This window comes from Acipenser ruthenus, chromosome 26, assembly GCF_902713425.1.
Source record: "Acipenser ruthenus chromosome 26, fAciRut3.2 maternal haplotype, whole genome shotgun sequence".
In the NCBI taxonomy this organism is placed as follows: Eukaryota; Metazoa; Chordata; class Actinopteri; order Acipenseriformes; family Acipenseridae; genus Acipenser; species Acipenser ruthenus.
This window is the reverse complement of record NC_081214.1, coordinates 430,798-451,081: the sequence shown is the minus strand read 5'-3', so window position 1 is coordinate 451,081 and position 20,284 is coordinate 430,798. Positions and strand designations below refer to the sequence as shown.

Here is a 20,284-nt window from a genome sequence, read left to right as displayed (position 1 = left end):
GTCCTTAGGAGTTCATCCACACTAGCACTATTCCCATGTCTGTCACACCCTTGCAGAAATATTAAAGCAGAAGCGTTCCTATAATGCGAGAGGGGAGGTGTGTTTGATAAGTGGTAACAGACCTGGATTCAGAGCGGTCAGTAAGGTGTGTTTGATAGCTGGTAACAGTTGGATTCAGAGCGGTCAGTAAAGGTGTGTTTGATAGCTGGTAACAGAGCTGGATTCAGAGCGGTCAGTAAGGTGTGTTTGATAGCTGGTAACAGAGGTGGATTCAGAGCGGTCAGTAAAGGTGTGTTTGATAGCTGGTAACAGTTGGATTCAGAGCGGTCAGTAAGGTGTGTTTGATAGCTGGTAGCGGTCAAACTGAAGCAGCCGGGTCTCACTCACGAGATGGCCTCTTCGCGGTTCTCCCCCCAGGAGAAGCAGTGTCCAAACTGGGAGTCGGCAAACTCGTGCAGCCCCCCCGCCGCCGCCACGCTGAAGTAGCCCCAGACGTTCTTACTGCTGCGGAAGTTCAGCTCCTGCACTGTGCCTGAGCTGGGCTTGAAACCCTGCGGACATGGAGACAGGGAGAGGGGGAGTCAGAGCTGCAGTGGAGGCTCACACAGACGGAGGGGCGGAGAGAGATCATGAAGGGGGTTGTCGCACCTCGTCAGGATTCTCGCTGGTGATGCGAGCGGCGATCACGTGACCTCGCGGGGAAGGGGCGGTGGACAGGCCCTCGAAGTCGATGGGTGATTCTCCCCAGGGCAGCACCCCATACATCACTCGGATATCCTTGATCCTGTGCAGAGGAATCCCCATGGCAATCTGAAAGAGATACAGAAAGATATAAAAATATAAATGGTAATCATGCATTTGCGTCTTCCACATGTCCCCATGTGAGGTCCTTGCATGAAAGGGTTCAGTGCAGTGTTCTGTATTATTTCAGAATCTCTGTAAGTGCTGTTTCCTACATGGCCAGCAGTTGGTGTCGTTGACCAGCATTTTGAGGTGATTGACAAGAGCAGCAATCATACCCGACTCAATAAGAGCTTATCATTTATATAAAATGTCTGTCAGCTCACCACTGTACCAAACTGCAGTTCAAATAACCTGAGAAAATGCAGAACAATGCAATAAGCCTCGGGAAATGCAGACAACCCAGGCATCAACAGCTATTGGTAGGCATTCCATATAAACAAATGGTACCATCACATTACTGTTGAGTCTTACAGTAGTCTTTATTTAGCCAGGGGTACTATAGGGTATGATAGCATTGCAGTCACATGCTAAAGGACAAGCAGTCTTTGTTTAGTCCAGTAGCCAGGACTCAATACTACACAGGACACATGCATTGCATGAGAGCGCTCCTCGAGGGGCAGATGGCTCCCCTGTAACCTACATTGCAGTCCCGTGACAGGAGGGAGGTCATGCTCCTGTTGATCACATCCTGGCACTCTCCTGCTGTCCCCATGGCAACACGAAGGCTGCAGACAGTCTGCGCCTGTCCTGGTCAGTATGATGTGATGCATGTCTAATGTGATGTGAGGCTGCACTCTCTCAGCGCTGTGTGTATTTACTGTGGGCCACAAGCAGTGCAATTGGACTTGGTTTTTTTTTAATCTTTTTTAATCCTTCGTTGCTTTCATTTTTTCTGTCCCTTAATTCATTTACATTTCCCCGTTTGTTTGATAGGATATTGTTTGTCTTTGATTTTATTTGGTTTATTTTTATTTGAAACAGGGCTTAGCCTCTAGTCAGTATAACACTAACACAGCCGTATAGTTAATGGGTAATCCTGAAACCCAGGATTGGGTTCAAGCCTTGTTTCCATCACAAACAAAGAGCAGTTAACATTGCATGCCTATGGCAGCCTGTACACTGGACTACCACAAGACCCCAAGATGAGCGGGGTACAGAGGGCTCACCTGCAGCTGTGCGGAGGGCAGGTTGAGGGGGTCCCGAGGGGGTACAGGGGGCTCACCTGCAGCTGTGCGGAGGGCAGGTTGAGGGGGTCCCGAGGGGGTACAGGGGGCTCACCTGCAGCTGTGCGGAGGGCAGGTTGAGGGGGTCCCGAGGGGGTACAGGGGGCTCACCTGCAGCTGTGCGGAGGGCAGGTTCACGTCAGCCACCATCTCTGTGCAGGGGTGCTCCACCTGCAGCCGGGGGTTGAGCTCCAGGAAGTAGAAGCTGCCGTCCTGACTGTACAGGTACTCCACTGTGCCGGCACTCACATAGCCAACCATCTTCGCCAGCTTCACGGCACACTGAGAGGGTGAGAGTGTGAGAGAGTGAGAGAATGAGAGACAGAGAGAGAGAGAGAGAGAGAGAGAGAGAGAGAGAGAGAGAGAGAGAGAGAGAGTGAGAGAGTGAGAGAGAGAGAGAGTGAGAGAGTGAGAGAATGAGAGACAGAGAGAGAGAGAGAGAGAGAGAGAGAGAGACAGAGAGAGAGAGAGAGAGAGAGAGAGAGAGAGAGAGACAGACCTGCACATTTGGTTTATTTTAGTATTAAATATTTCATTATTTGAGTTTTCGGTTTGAAGCCCTTTCCTGACCCTCCAGTGAAATCCTGTGAATGCACCGTGTGTTTCAGTAAGAACGATGCTTGGCCAGCATACAGCAGTTCTGCTGGTTAATGCTGTGCTGGTTTACCTGACTTGTTATATTTACACTATGCACACGGTTGTACTTTCACACTGCACTGCAAGCCAGCCATTGACACACACTGTAGTACAGAACAAACACATTCCTCTGAGCACAGCCTGTCCCGGGATCACTCCCGTCAGCACATAGAGCGCACTCAACTAAAAACTCAGACACTCACTGGATAAAACTAATGGGCAGCAAATCAGTGGAATCCCAACAGCCAGGAGCTAAACACAACTACACAATATGAGAAGAACAAAGAAACTGGTCTCCCCACACACTGGATCAACACAAAACCTTTACTAAACCACCAGACAAACAAAGCCTGTTTCTGCACCAGGAACTGCAAATGAGACTATCAGGGAGACATTATTCCTGGTTCACTTTCTAAGAATGAAAGTCAAGAACTAAAAACAGTGTGAGAGTGTTTCCTCTGGCTGAAGTCCTGGCTCTATATAAACAGACAGGTAAAGTGCAACACGAGCACAGCCAGCTCCCACAGTGCCTCTCCTCCAGTCCCACCTGCTCCATTTCCTCAAACACGAAGTGGGGGGCGATGGTGGCCGGAGCCTCCTCGATGATCTTCTGGTGCCTGCGCTGCACGGAGCAGTCACGGCCGAACAGGGAGATGGCATTGCCATACTGGTCAGCCAGGATCTGCACCTCCAGGTGCCGCGCGTGTTTCGCCAGCTGCATGATGAAGATGGGCGAGCCGGGGACTTCGGTCTGGACCTGGAACAGTAGGCAGGGATCTCTTTAAAACCACAGTGAGACTGAGTGAAGAGCAAGGAGAGGGACAGAGCGCACACCAAACTATTCACAAACAGCTTCGTTAGAGACACACAGACACTTCTACTGGGTGGCTGATTAGGCTCAGCTTGTGCAATCTGGAAAGTGCCATGCAATGAGAGTGTGATATTAACAAGGTTGTTTCTGGTATTGCTCGGTCCCATTCTTATTCTGTTTTCCACGTGCTTGCTTTCCAGACACTCTGGTTATCAGAGCAATCCCAGGAGTGGGAAGCTGTCCGGGAGATCGGGAGGGTCCCGAGTGACTGACCTGTCTGAAGAGGTTGGGGAAGTCGTCTACGCTGTTCACCTTCCGGATCCCCTTCCCTCCTCCGCCCTCCGAAGCCTTGATCATCACTGGGTAGCCCACCTTCTCAGCAGCCTGCAGGGGACACAAGGTCACGGGGTCAGCGCCACACTCAACATGGCAATGCCAGCTCCTGATTGTGCATCAAAACATCAGCTCAAAACCCTACATCCCCTCACACTGCTGAGAAACACTTACTACCTCCTTACAGTTTATACAGAAATATTTTATTATTATGTGTCTGTACAGCCTATCTGACTTTGCGAAGGGCTCGGACATATAAGAATGCAGAATGTCCTTAGCAAACGATTCATGCGCATTGCATTGTGGGGCGTTCTCAACAGAGCAAGGAAAGAGAAGACTAGCAGCACTGGTGAGCTGTGCTTGACACTGTGTGCTCTCTGCAGCGGTGCTGCTGTCCTGTGGAAGCTCTGCTCACCTGCAGCCCCTCCGCCTCGTCTCGCACGCAGCCCTGCTCATAGACCTCCGGAGCCACGCTAATCACTCTCCTCCTCTGATCACTCTCAGTCCATTCCACCGTCAGCCCTGAACAAACCACACAGCGTTAGCACCGCTCAGCGGGACAGACAGGGCTGGCTGTACCATGTTTTCACTGCGATTATTACCAGGCTTCGCTTCAGAATCAGGTCCACTATAACCCCCTCGGTCACCATTTTTTTTATTGAATTTTTTGAAATTTTAAAACAGTTTGTGAGAACTCTGTGGAGTTCGAGAAGTTGCCCTGCCATAACTTTGAAAAAAAAAAATATTATAAAATAGATACATAGATAGGAAACTTAACGTGGTACAATCATGCACGCGGTGACTGAAGAGGACAGACTTTGCAAACACACACACACACACACACAGACACTTTGCATCTCTGTCAAGACAAACGCATGCCGATCAGACTCAGCCTCTCACCAGATCCACTCCAGGGCAGTGTGGGGATCCCAGCGGTCTGCGCCACGATGGAGGAGGCGATCTTATCACCCAGAGCCCACATCGCCTGGCTGGGGGGCCCTGCAAGCAACACACACTATTACAGTAGAGCACAGCGAGCACTAGGGATTTCTAATGCAAGTTAACCTCTGATCCTGATACAGTGATCAGTCAGTGCAGAATCAAGAAGCAACAACAGAGGACGCCAGACACCTCCGGCCGCTACCATCTATCTTGCAGCAGGTCTGTAGATATATTAATGTGTAAAAGCTCTGTTGGAACATGACAAGTCCAGCTGCAGAGAGGCATAGTGGAGGAGCCCCAAGTCTGTCTTACCCAGGAAGGCGATGCTGTTCTTGTGCAGCAGCTCGGGGAGTTTGGGGTTCTCAGACGCGTGGCCCCAGCCCGCCCACACAGCCTGCAGATGAGAGGAAGACAACAGCATTGGAAAGGAGTGTACAAAGAGCTGCAGCTGTAATGTGCGACGCGTGAGGCTGGCGTGTCAGGAGTACCTGCACTGGGATGCGCTTGGCGATGTCCAGGATCAGCTCCACGTTGGCGTAGTTATTGTTGTTCGTTCCTCCCGGCACAGGAACATAGTGGTCTGCCATTTTAATATACTCTGCAGGCAATGGGTTAACAAAACAGCTTTAAAGTCAAGGAGTCTATCAATCTAAACAGCACCGCCGTGACATGATTCAAATAAACCACCTGGGCATCAGGGTTACGAAGCCCAGCACCAACACACGATTTAGTGTATTCTTATCTTCAAAAGCATGTGAGGCCTGTGTTCCTGATCCCACCCTGTGTCACCTCTACACACCAGCACACACAACATTGACATGCAGGTGTCTACCCGAGCACGGGTCTGTTTTACAACGTATGGAGGACTAATAAACCCCTGCGCTGCCCTGCCTCAAGCGTCTCGCCAGCAGTCGTTTCCGTGTCATTAACACCCTGCTAAGCAAACGCTCGAGACAATTATAACAATAAACTGGGACTCGCTCCCCACACTCACCTGCATTGGCCTTCAGGTCTTCAGGGGTTACCATGACAACGAATCGAATGGCGCGCTCATTCCTAAACATCTCATACGCCCACCTCCGGATCGAGCGCATGCATTTCACTGCCGCGATCCCGTTATTGGCAATAAGAACCTACAATGAAAATACCGCAGATACGTATCAATGCCACCCTGAGCTGTGGGTACGGGGGTTTGATCAGCCTGTACCCTGCCTGGGTAAGACATAGCTGTTCTTTTTAGAGCATTTCCCAGCACTGGGGAACTCCCCCCAATCAGCCACTTATCTGGAGTTATCCCCGGGTCACCCCTTAATAAAAGATCCATGTGGGTGCTGTAAAATGCTCTACAACACACCATGGTGCTGTAAAATGCTCTAAAATGCTGCAGGTTATCAGGATATAGGTTAATCCAATAACACCAGTGCATAACCCAAACCCACACAGGGTAGGCAGTTCCAATGGGATGAGAATGGAGACCGAACTCCTCCCTCACAGAGAGGGCCCCTCCAGGCACATACCTTCTCAATGACCTTGTTGCCCCCAAAGCGAGTGACGAACTCAGCGGGTGAGGCCACAGTGAAGTCCCTCTGCAGGTCCATCCTCCTGCGCTCCCGGCCCTGCTTCACCAGGTGCAACCCCGACATGCTGGGCCTGAATCCAGGGAGAGTGACATCACTGTACTGGACAGAACATACACCCACTGCACAGCTATCCGCACCCAGCCCCGCCCACTACACATTTAACCACGCCCACTATACAGCTAACCACACCCACCGCACAGCTAACCACACACCCCACCCACAACACAGCCAACCACGCCCACTGCAGAGGTAACCACACACCCCACAGCTAACAACACACCCCGCCCACAACAGAGCTAACCAAGTCATCACCCCCCCCCCCGCTATTTTACATTTCCCTTACTATTTTATGATTCGGAGCGGTCTTTATGCACCAATGTGGAATTAAAGCCTTATAATAAACTTGTTTGGCTGGCCTCTCCAGGGCTAACCAGGATCACTGCCCCACCTCATACACAAACTACACTGTCAGCAGGTCTGCTTTTTGATAAAGTGCAGCGCACAAAAAGCCAACCCATTGAACAAACCAGAAGCACACAGCCCCAGAGGAGTTCTGTTGTACTGCAGCTGCCAGTCCTCCTGAATGTAGCGCACTTCCTTGTGGAAACTGTACAGCTCTTTTTCTATCTCAAGCACAGAATGAACAGCCAACCTGCTTCCATGCATTCTACAGTCAGCCCATGGAATAGGGTAGCTTCCTGCCAGGCTTGTGGACTTGCTAAAGCACTGCAGGCAAACTGAGCCCTCCTGACAGATCACTCACTCATTCCTATGAGCTGCAACACACTCAAAAATCATTACAACCCTTTCTGCACCCTCGTTATTTCTCCAGCGCTACGTCCTCTCGTTATGTCCGCTGGCATTCTGAAAATCGTCACTTGAATCAAGGTAGGCATGCTTAATACAACATGTGCAGTAAGTATATAGTCCTGTGAATGTCTTTGTTGAGCTGTCAAAATGAGCAAGCATTTAGAAAAATGCTTTCCTTTTACTGTACTAACCTTCGCAGCATATGATATCTTGTCTCAGGATTTTCTTCTGCAGAATATTCCATTTTGAAAAATTCCAGAAGCTTGCCGTACTCTCTCCCTTTCTCTCTCTCTCTCTCCCTCTCTCTCTCTGTGTTCCCTAAAGCTCTGCAGCACACAAGGCCTCACCCCTTCTCAGCATGGAGTTGCCGAGCAGGTATGACAGGGCTGGGGGTGACCAGCCTGCAGCTTCTCATCATGAGACTGAGACTCCAAGCAGAGGGATCTCTAATCTTCGTCCTTCTTTGTTTTCAGCACAGATCCGGCCGGCTGCATGCTGAATCAATGAGACACTGACTTTATTATCACCCGGTTCATACTCTAGCCTGTATAGGCATTAATGTCTTGAAATAAAGCTAAAAGCATAGGTGGGAAAGGTTCAAAAAGCAGGTCTAGTGCTCTCCTCAGCTGATCCTGAGCCCCTTGTGTGCTTACTTACTCGATGACACTGAAGTCCTGTGTGTGTTCATAAAGGCTGCAGCTCACCCGGATTTCAAAATCCTGCCCAAGCTGCAGATAAACTACCACGGTCTCTGCACCGGGGTCAACTCTGCCCTAGCCCCTCCCCTTTTCTCAACGGCCATGCCCCAATCAAGTTCTTACCGAATAGGGAGAGAGTGGGAGAGACAGTGGGAGGGGCTTCTCGTGTGCTCTCAATTTCAGATGCGTTTGGTTAGACGCTGTGGTCTGACCCAATAATGTGACATCAAGGAGAGGCAATGCCCTGTGTAAGGGCGTCCCAGGGACTTCACATCAGGCTGCCCCTCTAGTTTTGTAATTGAGAGTCAGTAGAAAGGATTTCGGCAACCCCCCCACCCCCCCTCTACAATACTGTAACTGCTATCAGCTCCAGCAAGCACCCATAGATAAGACCCAGCAGTAACCCAGTGCTCAAGCCATGTCAGGCTGACACTGTACCTGGGTATAAAACACAGGAGGGCGTAGGACCCACAGCACCCAATCCAAACCCACCCCTCCATGCTGCAATCCGGCACGGCCAATCCAGGACCGGGGGCATTACTTTTCAATACTGCCAATTCATTGAGAGTACAGGTCAGCTTCAGTGCAGGGGGGCACGCCAGCATCACAGGTTCAAGATCTGCAATGCACTGCACATTTCCCAGCAAAGCCCAGCAATGCTCTTTGATAACAGATGCACGTGCACTCACATAACACATGGCTCACACAAGCATTAGTTAGCATTGCTGGGAAGAGAAGTGCAGTCGTTCACATGAACACAGCAGGCAGGTTCCTGCGGTGAGATCTGTCTCAATGGTACACAGATACAAAGTCAAGGTAAAGACACTTGTCGAAATGTTGGTCTGCTAAATTCTTACTTCACTCAGAGTTAAGAATACACTAACTGTCACTAATGCCCATTCACTCAAACGCTTCAACAGTCACAGGACCGCAGACTCCAGTTCTGTACTTTCAAAACTTTCCTGGACGAAGCAATCTGCCATTGTGAAATATCAGATCTATGTATTCTAGAAACTCACACAGCATACAGGGGTGAAAGGAGGTGATGGTTACAATTGTTGGCTGCTAAGCAACAGCTGCCCTTTTATTCCATATCAGCAGGCTTTTCTCCATTCAGAGCTGAGGACTGTTCTTTCACACAGCATGGCAGTGTGCCACAAGGGGAGTTTCTTACTTTCCACCCACTTGGATTTCAAGCCTTAGTTATTGCACAACAAATTACACAGCAGTATGGGAGACTTACTTTTTCAATTTTGGTTCAAAAGTATACTTTGCAAATTCAATGAAAATATGTCATTCTTCCACAGTGCATTGATTTCATTTTAATAAACTTCAATCTTGGTACAAGATTCCAGATTTACTAAAGCGGCGCTCCGGTGAAAACTCTGCATCACAAGTACAGTACTAATGAAACACACATGTTGTTCTTGCACTGCTAATAAAAACAGTTAAATAAACAGGAGCCACAGAGTCTATAGAGAAGCTGAGCCCCTCACCCCCTGCACCTCACAATGCAGCAGGTCAGAGCAGCGTGGCCGGCTCACCTCATGTTCTGCGCCAGGCCGTCGATGTGGTTCAGCCCCAGGTCGGAGAGGCTGTCTGAGCCGACGGAGGCGGGGGACAGCGAGCGCTCCTTCCCCAGGCTCAGGATCTCATCCTCGGAGTTCTCCTCGGACACAGAACCGATGATGAAGCGGGACTGCGGAGCAGCCACCTCGGGGGGCTCCTGCTCTGTCATCACGGCTTCTCTGCGCTGACAGGCTCCGAGCACTGGGAGGAGAGTGAGAACCAGGATCAGCAGACAGCAGGCAAGGACAAGCACTGCCAGCTTTATCACACACACACTGCGTCAGGCAGGCAGGCTGGGCCTGGCCTATATGAAATCCAGCGATTGCACAACGGCACTTGAGCACTCAGTTATTGGCCAGACCCTATCTGTCAGGTTGGACTGCCAGGTGTTTAATGATGAGAACAAGGGTTCAGATGTTTTCAGGGGTGAAGGTTGGTCTTTTTCTTTTTTTAAAAAAAGGATATGAAATTAACCCACAGTGTGAATGCACTGTATAACCCATCGTGTGAATGCACAGTATAACCCACAGTGTGAATGCACAGTATAACCCACAGCGTGAATGCACAGTATAACCCACAGTGTGAATGCACTGTATAACCCACAGTGTGAATGCACTGTATAACCCACAGTGTGAATGCACAGTATAACCCACAGAGTGAATGCACAGTATAACCCACAGTGTGAATGCACAGTATAACCCACAGTGTGAATGCACTGTATAACCCACAGTGTGAATGCACAGTATAACCCACAGTGTGAATGCACTGTATAACCCACAGTGTGAATGCACAGTATAACCCACAGTGTGAATGCACAGTATAACCCACAGTGTGAATGTACAGTATAACCCACAGTGTGAATGCACAGTATAACCCACAGTGTGAATGCACAGTATAACCCACAGTGTGAATGCACAGTATAACCCACAGTGTGAATGCACAGTATAACCCACAGTGTGAATGCACAGTATAACCCACAGTGTGAATGCACAGTATAACCCACAGTGTATACCTATTGCTAAGTGTCTTCCAGTGCACACAGTGATCATGCAGTCTGTGGATGCTGCATTCCTGGACTGTGTACCCGTGCCAAGCTCACTGGCTGGGTTACACAGTACAGAGTCCACAGCACAAGCACACTGTCTGGGGCTTCGGTCAGGAACACTCCCCCCTCCTCCTCCTCCTCCTCCTCCTCCTCCTCAAACCTGCTCCCACGTTGCAGCAGTACAAGGTTGGGGGTGCAAGCCCTCAAGCTGCTGTCAGTAAAATAGACCACCCTGTATTATGCCAGATGGACTGCTTACCAAAGTTACTGTCAGTTACAGTATAGTATTAACAACAAGCGTGCTGTGCTACTCACTCTGGGAATGAATACGTTTTTTTTGTTTTGTTTTGTTTTCCCCCTGCGAGTGTGACTGTTACATTAGCTTATGCAGACTCGTGGCTCGGTGGACTGTCTAAAAACAAAACACAATGCTGACAGGCTTCCTGTGTCATCGCAGCACCATCCCCGGAAGTGACTGAGCCTACGCACTGACTGTCAGACAGGTAACGCTCCTGTACCAACTGCTGAGACAATGCAAGCTACTCCGCCTAACAATAGGGAAGGCGGAACCACGTGTTCCACCGAGAGCATTACTACAGTAAAAACGCAGTATAGAGGCTTTATTACTGATACTAACAAGAAGTATATTTATGTACATCAGTGTGTATTCCATTCCACTGCGTATACAGCTACACGCTGAATGTATTCGCAAAAACATGCCGTGTCGGCTCTTACGTGCAAATGAGTAAATCCAGGAAGCTGACAGTGTTTCGGTGAATTATAATTTTCACATTCATATTCTACTTTTGCCTTTAGTACATATGCAGTATATAAACACGTTAACTATTATACCATTTCTCCATGAATACGCTTGGGTAGCTACGCAGAGTCGTTGTGTACAGCCGGGCGTCACTATGAGTGACACAGCAGCCTGGCTTCCTGTGTATACAGTATTATTATTATTATTATTATTATTATTATTATTATTATTATTAGCGTGTATTTACTGTTTAGCCCTGTCATGAGACAGCAACGGTGTTCTAGGAAGCATGAGTAAAAATAATTCTCACATGTTGTTTCTCAACGCACCAATTTCATTGTGAATATTATTTCAGATTGTTTTGCCTGTATATTGTGAAAATCAACCCAGGAAATACTTCTATCGCAGTCGTTAATATTAAATAAGATAATTAGTGTAATAATAATTCACCCAGACGGCAGTACTGCAGTTGACTTTTTTTTTTGATTATTACAGCAACACGTTAGTGTTTTATAATCAAGCAATGGTAGACGTCGACATGTTTACAAAATAACATCTGATCTGCTTGCAGTGTAAATGTAGCGTTCAATGAATGAGCTATTATTACTGAAGAGGTATTCGCTAGGCTTTTTATTCTGTTGAGTGAATGACCGTACTCACCCTGATAGATACTGTGGATTAATCGACACGTTATCCTGCTGTAACCTTTGTACTTTGATACTGTAACTAGTCCAGAACACGTTACTGGAGATCATAGGTCCGATTGCAAAAAAAAAAAAAATCTGATTACGGTACAATGGTCCACAGTTTAGCCCGGCCCGTCTCACTGACAGCTTACCTTCAGGGATGGTGCGATGCGGGTTACTCCAGTGCGTTCACCTCTGACCCAATGTGCCAGCCCACGCTGTTGGAATTCCACAATCCGATTGGGCGCGTAGGCTCCGGGGCGGAGTCAGCTCGGCTCAGGCCAAAGGGAGGTGTGCCCAATGAAAGGACAGCCGCGTTAACACGTGACTGGGTCAGTGTGGCCTGATCTACCCGCCTGTCATGATGTATACCCGGCAGCGCTCCAGATAAGGTTTGGGGTCTGGGAGTAGCTTACTCTCTAAATTCAACATTGAGAGAGTAAAATGCAACATTACCCTGAAGTCATGAGTAACATCGATAATACTGCACACTCTTTAATGTAATGGGGTAGGCATTAAAAAAGAGCCTTCCGTTTGAACTGCAATGTTACTTTGAATTAATGATACCCACGCGTGTGTTCTACAAGGTTCTTTATCGACGCAGCGCATTCTTTTCAAGGTGTCACACTCACTGCAAATTAATCACGTTACTTATATTTTAACATTCAATTCTTAAACTCTAAACATATTACAACTTCACAATATAAAGCCATGCGGATACATACAATAAGGAAACGCATTAATACATTATAAAACACTTTAATATTATTTATAGGCACCTTTTTTTTTTTTTTTACCGGTTGCCTCTGACGATGGGTCCAGTTGGATTTGTAGCTGGACTGGGGTGTTTACGTTAAGACCTGTGTAGCGTCCAACATTTTCTGATTCTTACTGTGATTGGTTGCAAAGACAACAGAGGTAGCCAGAGATTGGCTAATGTTGTTGGGTTAGTTTTCCTTTTGTAGTTTTCTAGTAACTGCAGACATTGCATTCTGGGAGCTGTAGTTGTTAGTGGAAGTTATAGGGGAGGCAGACCGGCGGTGCGATTCAATTTAAATTTAGTGCGTATTTCGGATTTTTTAAAACGACAGGTCCGCAGCTTATCTGGGCCGCTGTTTATACCGCAGTCAAAGCTTAGAATGATTTTAAACTGTTGAGGGTAAGATTTGAGGGTAAACACGAACACTGGCGCATGTGTTAAATGCGGTTCGTTGTCTATTGCTTTCACAGTTATTTTTAAATACTATCAGCAGTTTTTATTGATCATATATGTCAGGTATAATATTTGCAGAACACATTTTCATAATCCAGCCATTAGAACAAGCCAGTGTTGTACTTACCACAGGTTTTTAATTGTTCTTTTTACACAGCCCTGTTACTGTACTGTAGTGTCCAATGCAAATTAAATAGCTGGGGAATACAATTGTAAAAAGTCCTTGTTTATCCCGGGATCCGGAAGATTCTCCAGGGCAGGTAGCTGCTTAAATAAGAACCAGCAGACACAGGAGGTTTATGGAGGTACAGGGCGGCCAGGTCCGTCCTAAACTGCATATGAATAGATGTGTGACGTGTGTTCTGTATTAAACTCGTACTGCGGTTGTTACACCGAAATGATTAAATATCGCCCCCTACTGTTGAGTTATGTCATCAACCAGACCGTTACTTTATAACAGATCCTTAACCCTTTAAAACAGCGTAAGACATACTGTAATGCAACACACACACACAGTGTTGACTACGTATTACACAAGGAGTATAATATTTGACAGTGTCCCTGGATAGAGTGTAATAGGCGAGAGGTCGCTCCAGCGCAATGGTACTGAGATAGTATGCATTTACTAGCACTGCAGTGATAGTGTGGGTGAGGTAGGAGTTCTTCTATTCACCTAACCCACGGGTTTCTGCAATGATGCGGGTCACCCTTCCCCTGCCTTCCCTTCCAGATGCTGGTGCCTGTGTCTCTGTAGCAGCCCTGCTGTTCTGCTATCAAAGCTTCAGTCAGGTGCAGAGGATGGCTACTACAGACCTACCCTTGAGCACTGTCCAGGAAAGGGCTTTATCTCCATGTCCTTGCAATCTGTGGTTCTGTAGCTGCACAGGTTTATGGTGGTGTTGGATTGCTCTTGGGTGGGATCACAGTTAATAATTCTCTATGCTGGAGATGCCTGCGTTCAGCAGTAGTAATTGTGCTCTTCTGAAGGTAGAGGAGTGATAGCTGCACTGGCTGTGCTTGGTAAAACACAATGGATTGGGTTTCACTGTTTTCTTTCTTTTTGCTGTGCTCCAGCATTGTTTGCAGTGGTGAGTTCAGTTTTGCTCTACTTACAGTTTTCACTCTGGTTGGAGGATGAATCTCCTGTCCCTGGCACTGCTCCACATTGGGCTAGTGCAGATGGAAACAGACTGCTCTGTGCTGTAGAGTAGGAATAATCCTGACTGCATGTGTTTGTTAAGTACAGTCATTCAGCACTCGTTCACATGTGACCTGGATAATCAAGGCTGCAGTGTTCATGTGTTTGTTAAGTACAGTCATTCAGCACTCGTTCACATGTGATCTGGATAATCAAGGCTGCAGTGTTCATGTGTTTAAGTACAGTCATTCAGCACTCGTTCACATGTGATCTGGATAATCAAGGCTGCAGTGTTCATGTGTTTGCTGTTTACAGAATGTCCTTGTCTGGCAGATTTTATATGTTTCTGTTTTACACTTAATTGTATGTGAACTGTGGTTGCTGAGCGACAGCGGGGGATAAAGCACAGGTAAAGCCATGTGGCTCTCGTGCAGGGTGCTTGCAACACTAACACTATTGTAGTGACAGGATGAAGCACATACTAAACAGTGGCTCACAGACTGTTTTAAGAAACGTTCTGTGCAGGATTGTTTCTTTAAAGCTTGTTTTGATGAATACAGTCAAGTTTGCAGTTCGGGACACCTTTTCAAACCATTGTAGAGAAGGCTAGTCCTCCAGACTGTTTAAAAGCATTCCTTACAACAGCTTTGTGAATAGGGCCCCATGGGAAAATGTAGGTCTTTACTCCAAAGTGCAGTTTCCATTGACAAGCAAATCAGAATTGATTAAGGGACTTAAATACAACAGTGAAGGTGTTTGTGATTGGTTTGATTTCCGTTTCACAGAATAAGGTGTAAATATTCTGCAGTAAATCAAACTGGGCGGGTGTTTGGTACAGCAGCTGCAGAGCCTGGCTTGCCTTAAAGTACATTGTTTTTATCTTCACCTCAATAACCAGCGCTTCACTTGACTCTTCTTCCAGCCGCTGCCCCTCTAAAATCTCACGGTGTGGTACAGTCCGAACCAACAACAGCCTCAACAGCAGACCGGTCTACACAGCAGCAAGAGGGTGAGAACAGACTGGTAATGAAAGACAAGACCTCTGGAGTGCTTATTTAACATCATAATCCCTGGCTCAGTCAAGGGTCAATCGTCCAATGTGGTTTGCATCCTGATAGTATATTTGAACTACTGTTCTTTTTGCTTTGATTTGTACATAAGCGTCATTTACTGTATGCTGTATAATGTAACATAAAATCCGACAAGGAACTCATAAAATTATTATAGCCTAAATATGGAGCAACTTACAAAGCAGCTGGCACTGCCTGCTGCCTGTTGCCTGCCAGCTATGCATGTGATCCCTGGCACTGGGTATGGGAGCCATGCTAATTGTGTTTGCATGTGTATAACAATCCCCTCATGCTACAGGGGAAGATGCTGCATTGCTGTGGAGAGAGAGACTGTACACTCTGGTCATCAGACCCCTCATCGTAGTCGGCTTACTCGGGTGTGGACTGCCTTTCATAGTGTTTGTCATTTTTGAAGTCCCTTGTCCTGTAAGTAACTTTTCTCATCGTTTAGTCTCTTTTTGGCCGTGTTTGAACATTGCAATAATTCTATAACTCCCGAGTATCCGACCACCCCAGATTTTGCACTTCAGATTGATTCATACCACTGACATGGATTGAGTGTCATTGCTGGCAGTGCGATGATTGTGAGCCTTGTGTTTCAGTGCCAGTGCTGCAGGAAGCTCCCAGAGGAGGAGAAACAGCCTCAGGAACCAGCAAAGGTGTCGCTTTGGGTAAGTAATGAAAGCCTTTGTGCACCAGCCACAGGGGCAGGAAGATGCAGCTTTATTTCATGTTTGTTTCCAAGGGAGTGTGTTTGTCAGCGTTTAACAAGTTTTTTTTTTTTTTATCTTCACTTAGAATTGCCTGTCAGGAAAGCTGAAAGTCACTAGAGAAGAAAACGCATCCCGGGCCACAGCCAGAGTCCAGGAGATTGTGATTATCCACGAGACTTTCCTCTAGAGGATGAGCAGACAGGCACGTGGAAGCTGTTCCTTTTGGAGTCATAGAGAAAGACTACATTTCTCTTTTCTGAGAGATTTGCTTTGAACGTTTGAGACTGAAATTCAAAGAGAACAACGAAGTCATGTTTGAGAAACAATACAATTCATTTCCCTCTGTACTGTCTGGTAAATGGCTAACGTGAGCACTTTCAAGTGAAGTAACTTGCTGCCCAGATACAAATACTCATCTTAACTCACCTCAACTCTGCCTCAATCATAGCAGTGCAATGGGGCCAACTTGGAAAAGCAAACGCTTCATATTCATGAGAAACACTCAGGCCCTTCCTCCAATGAGAACTGGCCGTAAAATGGATGGACATGAAACGATTCCATTTGATTTCACCTAAACTTTGAACCCATTATGAAAATGATGTGGCGACGGGAAATCTGAATAAACATGAATTGGTTTCCTTCCTTTAAATCTAAAAACCTCATCAAAAGAACTGGCTCAGCTGACTCTTATCACCTTATCTATGTAATTGTCACATGTAGATTTTTATATACCTTTATTGTACCAGCAAGGTGGTTTTTGTTTCCACAATGGTAATGGAAACAAACCCATAAAATAATTTGCCTGGTAAAGAATTGGAATTGCTGTGTTGTGAAGGGTAATAAAAATACCTGTGTTTGCCATTGAGTTTCACAAGAAGCGTCTTCCGCCAGCCTGAAACGCGCTGCTCCGTCTGTTTTAACCAGACTCTTATCCCCAACGTTGTTTCCAGCAAAACATTTTTGGATGTTTTTCTGACAGGTGGAGTGGGTGCAATTTACATAAAGGTGGCGGAATAACTATTCAGTGTTTAAATTAGAAACCTGTATGTTAATGATGCAAATTACAGTTTTTACGTCGTTTCAGGATTTCAATCAATGGACAGGTGGGATTGAAAGGTAGTAAAGGCGGAGGAAAACAAAACAGACGCGTGCTTCTGGAGATACGGAGAAAGAAGAGAAGATACTTTTAATAATACAGCTACTACATCAGGACAAAGAGAAGCAAAGTAAAGTCAGAGAGCTCCTATTTAAATGTGGACTCTTTTTTTAAAAAATGTATGCTGTATTCAATTATAGTTTTGGTTATGGAGGATATTTTATGCCAAAATGAAAATAAATACATTAATGCATAAATAAATGTCGAAATAAATACATATATAGACATTTATTTGTGTATTTTTATACTTCTTTATTTATTCATTTGTGTAGTTGTTTAATTTATTTATTTTTCATTTTGGCACAGCAGCTACATGATCCCTTTCATCCTCTAAAACCGCAGCAATCTCTAGCAGCACATTGGGCTCCATCGCCATAGTCTGAGTCACTGCACCCCCATCAGAGCCTTCCCTAGAAAATTTTCATTTTAAAAAAAAAACAATTAAAAGCGTTTTAATTTTGCCATTCTACTTACTTTGCTTGCTATAATAATAAAAAAAAAAAGTTTCCTCAAACAGTATTGGAAACTTTCGGTAGATTTGGTTGGCTAGCCATTCTTTTATATTCTCCTTCGGATTGGTTACCCGCATAAGCGCTCTTGTACTATTGGTTGTTGTAGTGTCATCAGGAGAATCGAGTCCATTCATTGGGCGCGGCTCAGTTAACTCTGCGTTTTTTGTTACCTGGTGTCGATGCTCATTGGCTGTCGGCGACCCCTCCTTGTGATTGATAGAAGGCCGTCCAAGAGAAAGCGCGAACTGTAGTTAAAAAGGAAAAGATAGTCTAGTATCGTTGTGCTGTATTTTAGTAGTACTGAACTCATCTCTGATCTTCTGGAGGTAATTATTTACCGGATTCTTCAGTTATTTAAATATTATGCTCAAATATGTTCCACGTTATGACCACAGGTCGAACTTGTATATTATTATTACAACGTGCGTGGATTTCAGTGTTGTTTACTGTAATTAAACACAAACGCCAGGAATCTTTGACATAGTCAGTATCAACGTCATGACAATGTTTAGTACTATCATATCATTTCGTACCGATTTACCTAAGCTTACACTAGGGGTCTAATCAGGGGCTGCGTGTGAAACCAGCGGTAAGAACCGTACAATAAAATGTATAGGCCTGTTCTAATAATATCACCGCAACGCAGTTCAGCATTGCATTCTATCTCTTAACTTTCAGAGATGACCTTTTTTATTATTGGCAGTCAGTCAGGACAGGATGTTTACATTCTGTGACATGCAACAGATTTTTACATGCCGCAGTGGGAGCTCATCACAGGAATGGATCAGACTGCTATGTAACGAGAGCCTTATCTCCATCCCCGCGTTGTTCTTGTGTTTTCCAGCTGAAGGCATGCGTGCTGTCTGAGCCGGTATCTGCAATGTCTTCCTCCCTCTCGCAGTACACGATCGGCGGGGTGAAGATTCTCTTCCCCTGCAAGGCTTACCCCTCTCAGCTGGCGATGATGAACTCGGTGAGTCCTGCACTGTAGCCCCACGCAACTGGAAGGCAGGTTACAGGTTGAAGCAACCAGGTGGCATTTTCTACGTGTTTAAAGTTCTGACGCCTCTGCGGGGCGTTCATCTGTTTCCAATATCTCCAACACTGCACATCCTTTGCATAGAGCTGTAAGTTTTGCAAAGTGATGCCATTTCAATGCTCATGTTTCTAGACATACAGCACATGAATCCATTGAATGTCAAAGCGTGTGGAGGTGAAGGGGCTGAGACATGAACATATTGACTGGTGCCCTGTGTCATTGTCTCTGCAGATTGTCAAAGGACTGAAGTGCCATCAGCACTGTTTGTTGGAGAGCCCCACTGGCAGTGGAAAGAGCCTGGCTCTGCTATGTTCAGCCCTGGCATGGCAGCAAGCTCAATACGGTATGGGTCTGTGGTCTGTGGTCCGGGTTCTGGCGCTTCACCTTTCATGAGAAAAGAAGGGGATAGGAGTCGCATGAGTGAAAAGGCTCTCGGGCAATCAAGCTTCACCTTGTTGCAATAAGAAAAGAAAAAAAAAGTTTTTTAAATGTGAGGAATACTTTTTATAGTCTTGAAATAGAAGCCAGTCTTGCTTCTGTTGCTGACTTGTGATCTATTTTGCCACAGCTGGGCGCAGCACAGGGGTCCTTTTAATACATGCTTCAGTCCAATCTCTCCTCTTCTGTCAGGCTGCGTTGTATACTTTTCTAGAGTGGTGTTGCTATTGAAGGTTCATGTCCTGTGTTCTGTTCCCAATTGTTTTTGTAGACAAGCCGTCGGGAGAGGACTCCAGTGCTCGTGAATGTAAGCGGGAGGAAGAGGAGAGTTCCTCGCCGTGCCGGTGTTCGTGTCACACAGCGAGACCGCCTGACTCTAACCCTGCAGGAGACGGGCGCGCCGCTGCCTTCGGGACGGACTGCAGAACATCGCCCGCTGCAAACGGGACCCCCGCGCTAGGAAAGAAAGGTACTGCACTCTGAGCAGCAGCAGCAGCAGCAGCCGTGACACTGGCACACCTGCAGTCTGTTTAATACAGTGTGTGTGTCTGTTTGATTCTTCTGGGTTCCTCCAGGTGTCTCCCCAGAGGAGTGCAAACTGAAGACCACGCTGGCTGCCAGGCTGTCTGCGAGGATGCAGGCGTCCTTCCATGAGGACGACGACAATGACTTTCAGCAAGACAGGAAACGGATCCGCACCCCAGCAAGTGACCACAAGGTGATTCTACAACAGTGTGCATTCAGACTATTGTTTTAAATCTATTGTTTCTGTTTTAGTTTTTTTTCTGGAATTACAGATCCTCTCATCTCAAAGCTTCAGTGCACAGTGGAATGCTAATATACTGTTCATGGCAGCCCTGAGGAGTCTTTCCAGAAGCAGTGTGTTTCTGGAATAGTTAGTAGGCTTGACAGGTAATGATCGCAGAGCACTCATAATAGGAGACACCAAACAGGTAAGAAACAGGGTCGGGGCAGTTCCTGTTTCTCAATTCCATTTCCTTTTCAAAATCAATTCCAATTCCTTTGAAGGAATTCCTATTTAGAGACTTAATGATGGTTGTGATTGTTCAACTGCTTCCATTTGAAGCCAATTGAATTTACTAACAGTGACTTCAATTTAAGTGATTTGTTGCCACTGTGAGAAGCTCATTTTAATTTTGATCAGTGA

The 20,284-nt window shown here is 46.4% G+C and overlaps 2 protein-coding genes across 16 annotated transcripts in view; one reads left to right on the top strand and one right to left on the bottom strand.

The window, feature by feature from the left end:
* Window positions 1-12,145, bottom strand: part of LOC117429309 (acetyl-CoA carboxylase) — a 62,337-nt gene extending 50,192 nt beyond the window's left edge. For 11 of the 13 annotated variants that reach the window (XM_059000930.1, XM_059000932.1, XM_059000936.1 and 8 more), the window contains exons 1-13: window positions 11,812-11,974; window positions 9,322-9,547; window positions 6,207-6,339; window positions 5,684-5,822; window positions 5,178-5,287; window positions 5,002-5,083; window positions 4,648-4,746; window positions 4,163-4,269; window positions 3,688-3,798; window positions 3,151-3,360; window positions 2,079-2,249; window positions 649-810; window positions 388-551 (exon numbers count right to left, since the gene is read on the bottom strand). In XM_059000930.1, coding sequence (XP_058856913.1) covers window positions 388-551; window positions 649-810; window positions 2,079-2,249; window positions 3,151-3,360; window positions 3,688-3,798; window positions 4,163-4,269; window positions 4,648-4,746; window positions 5,002-5,083; window positions 5,178-5,287; window positions 5,684-5,822; window positions 6,207-6,339; window positions 9,322-9,515 — 1,682 coding nt within the window. In that variant the 5' untranslated portion in view covers window positions 9,516-9,547; window positions 11,812-11,974. The other 2 variants (XM_059000931.1, XM_059000942.1) reach the window with 2 other exon arrangements.
* LOC131701664 (Fanconi anemia group J protein homolog) overlaps window positions 10,802-20,284 on the top strand; it is a 40,166-nt gene continuing 30,683 nt past the window's right edge. The window contains exons 1-10 of one of the 3 annotated variants that reach the window (XM_059000944.1): window positions 10,802-10,894; window positions 15,111-15,197; window positions 15,557-15,684; window positions 15,861-15,929; window positions 16,057-16,950; window positions 17,056-17,197; window positions 18,484-18,612; window positions 18,910-19,021; window positions 19,388-19,585; window positions 19,692-19,834. In XM_059000944.1, coding sequence (XP_058856927.1) covers window positions 18,520-18,612; window positions 18,910-19,021; window positions 19,388-19,585; window positions 19,692-19,834 — 546 coding nt within the window. In that variant the 5' untranslated portion in view covers window positions 10,802-10,894; window positions 15,111-15,197; window positions 15,557-15,684; ... (2 more) ...; window positions 17,056-17,197; window positions 18,484-18,519. Of the gene's footprint in view, window positions 10,895-15,110; window positions 15,198-15,556; window positions 15,685-15,841; window positions 15,930-16,056; window positions 16,951-17,055; window positions 17,198-17,823; window positions 17,966-18,483; window positions 18,613-18,909; window positions 19,022-19,387; window positions 19,586-19,691; window positions 19,835-20,284 lie in introns of those variants that run through there. The other 2 variants (XM_059000945.1, XM_059000943.1) reach the window with 2 other exon arrangements.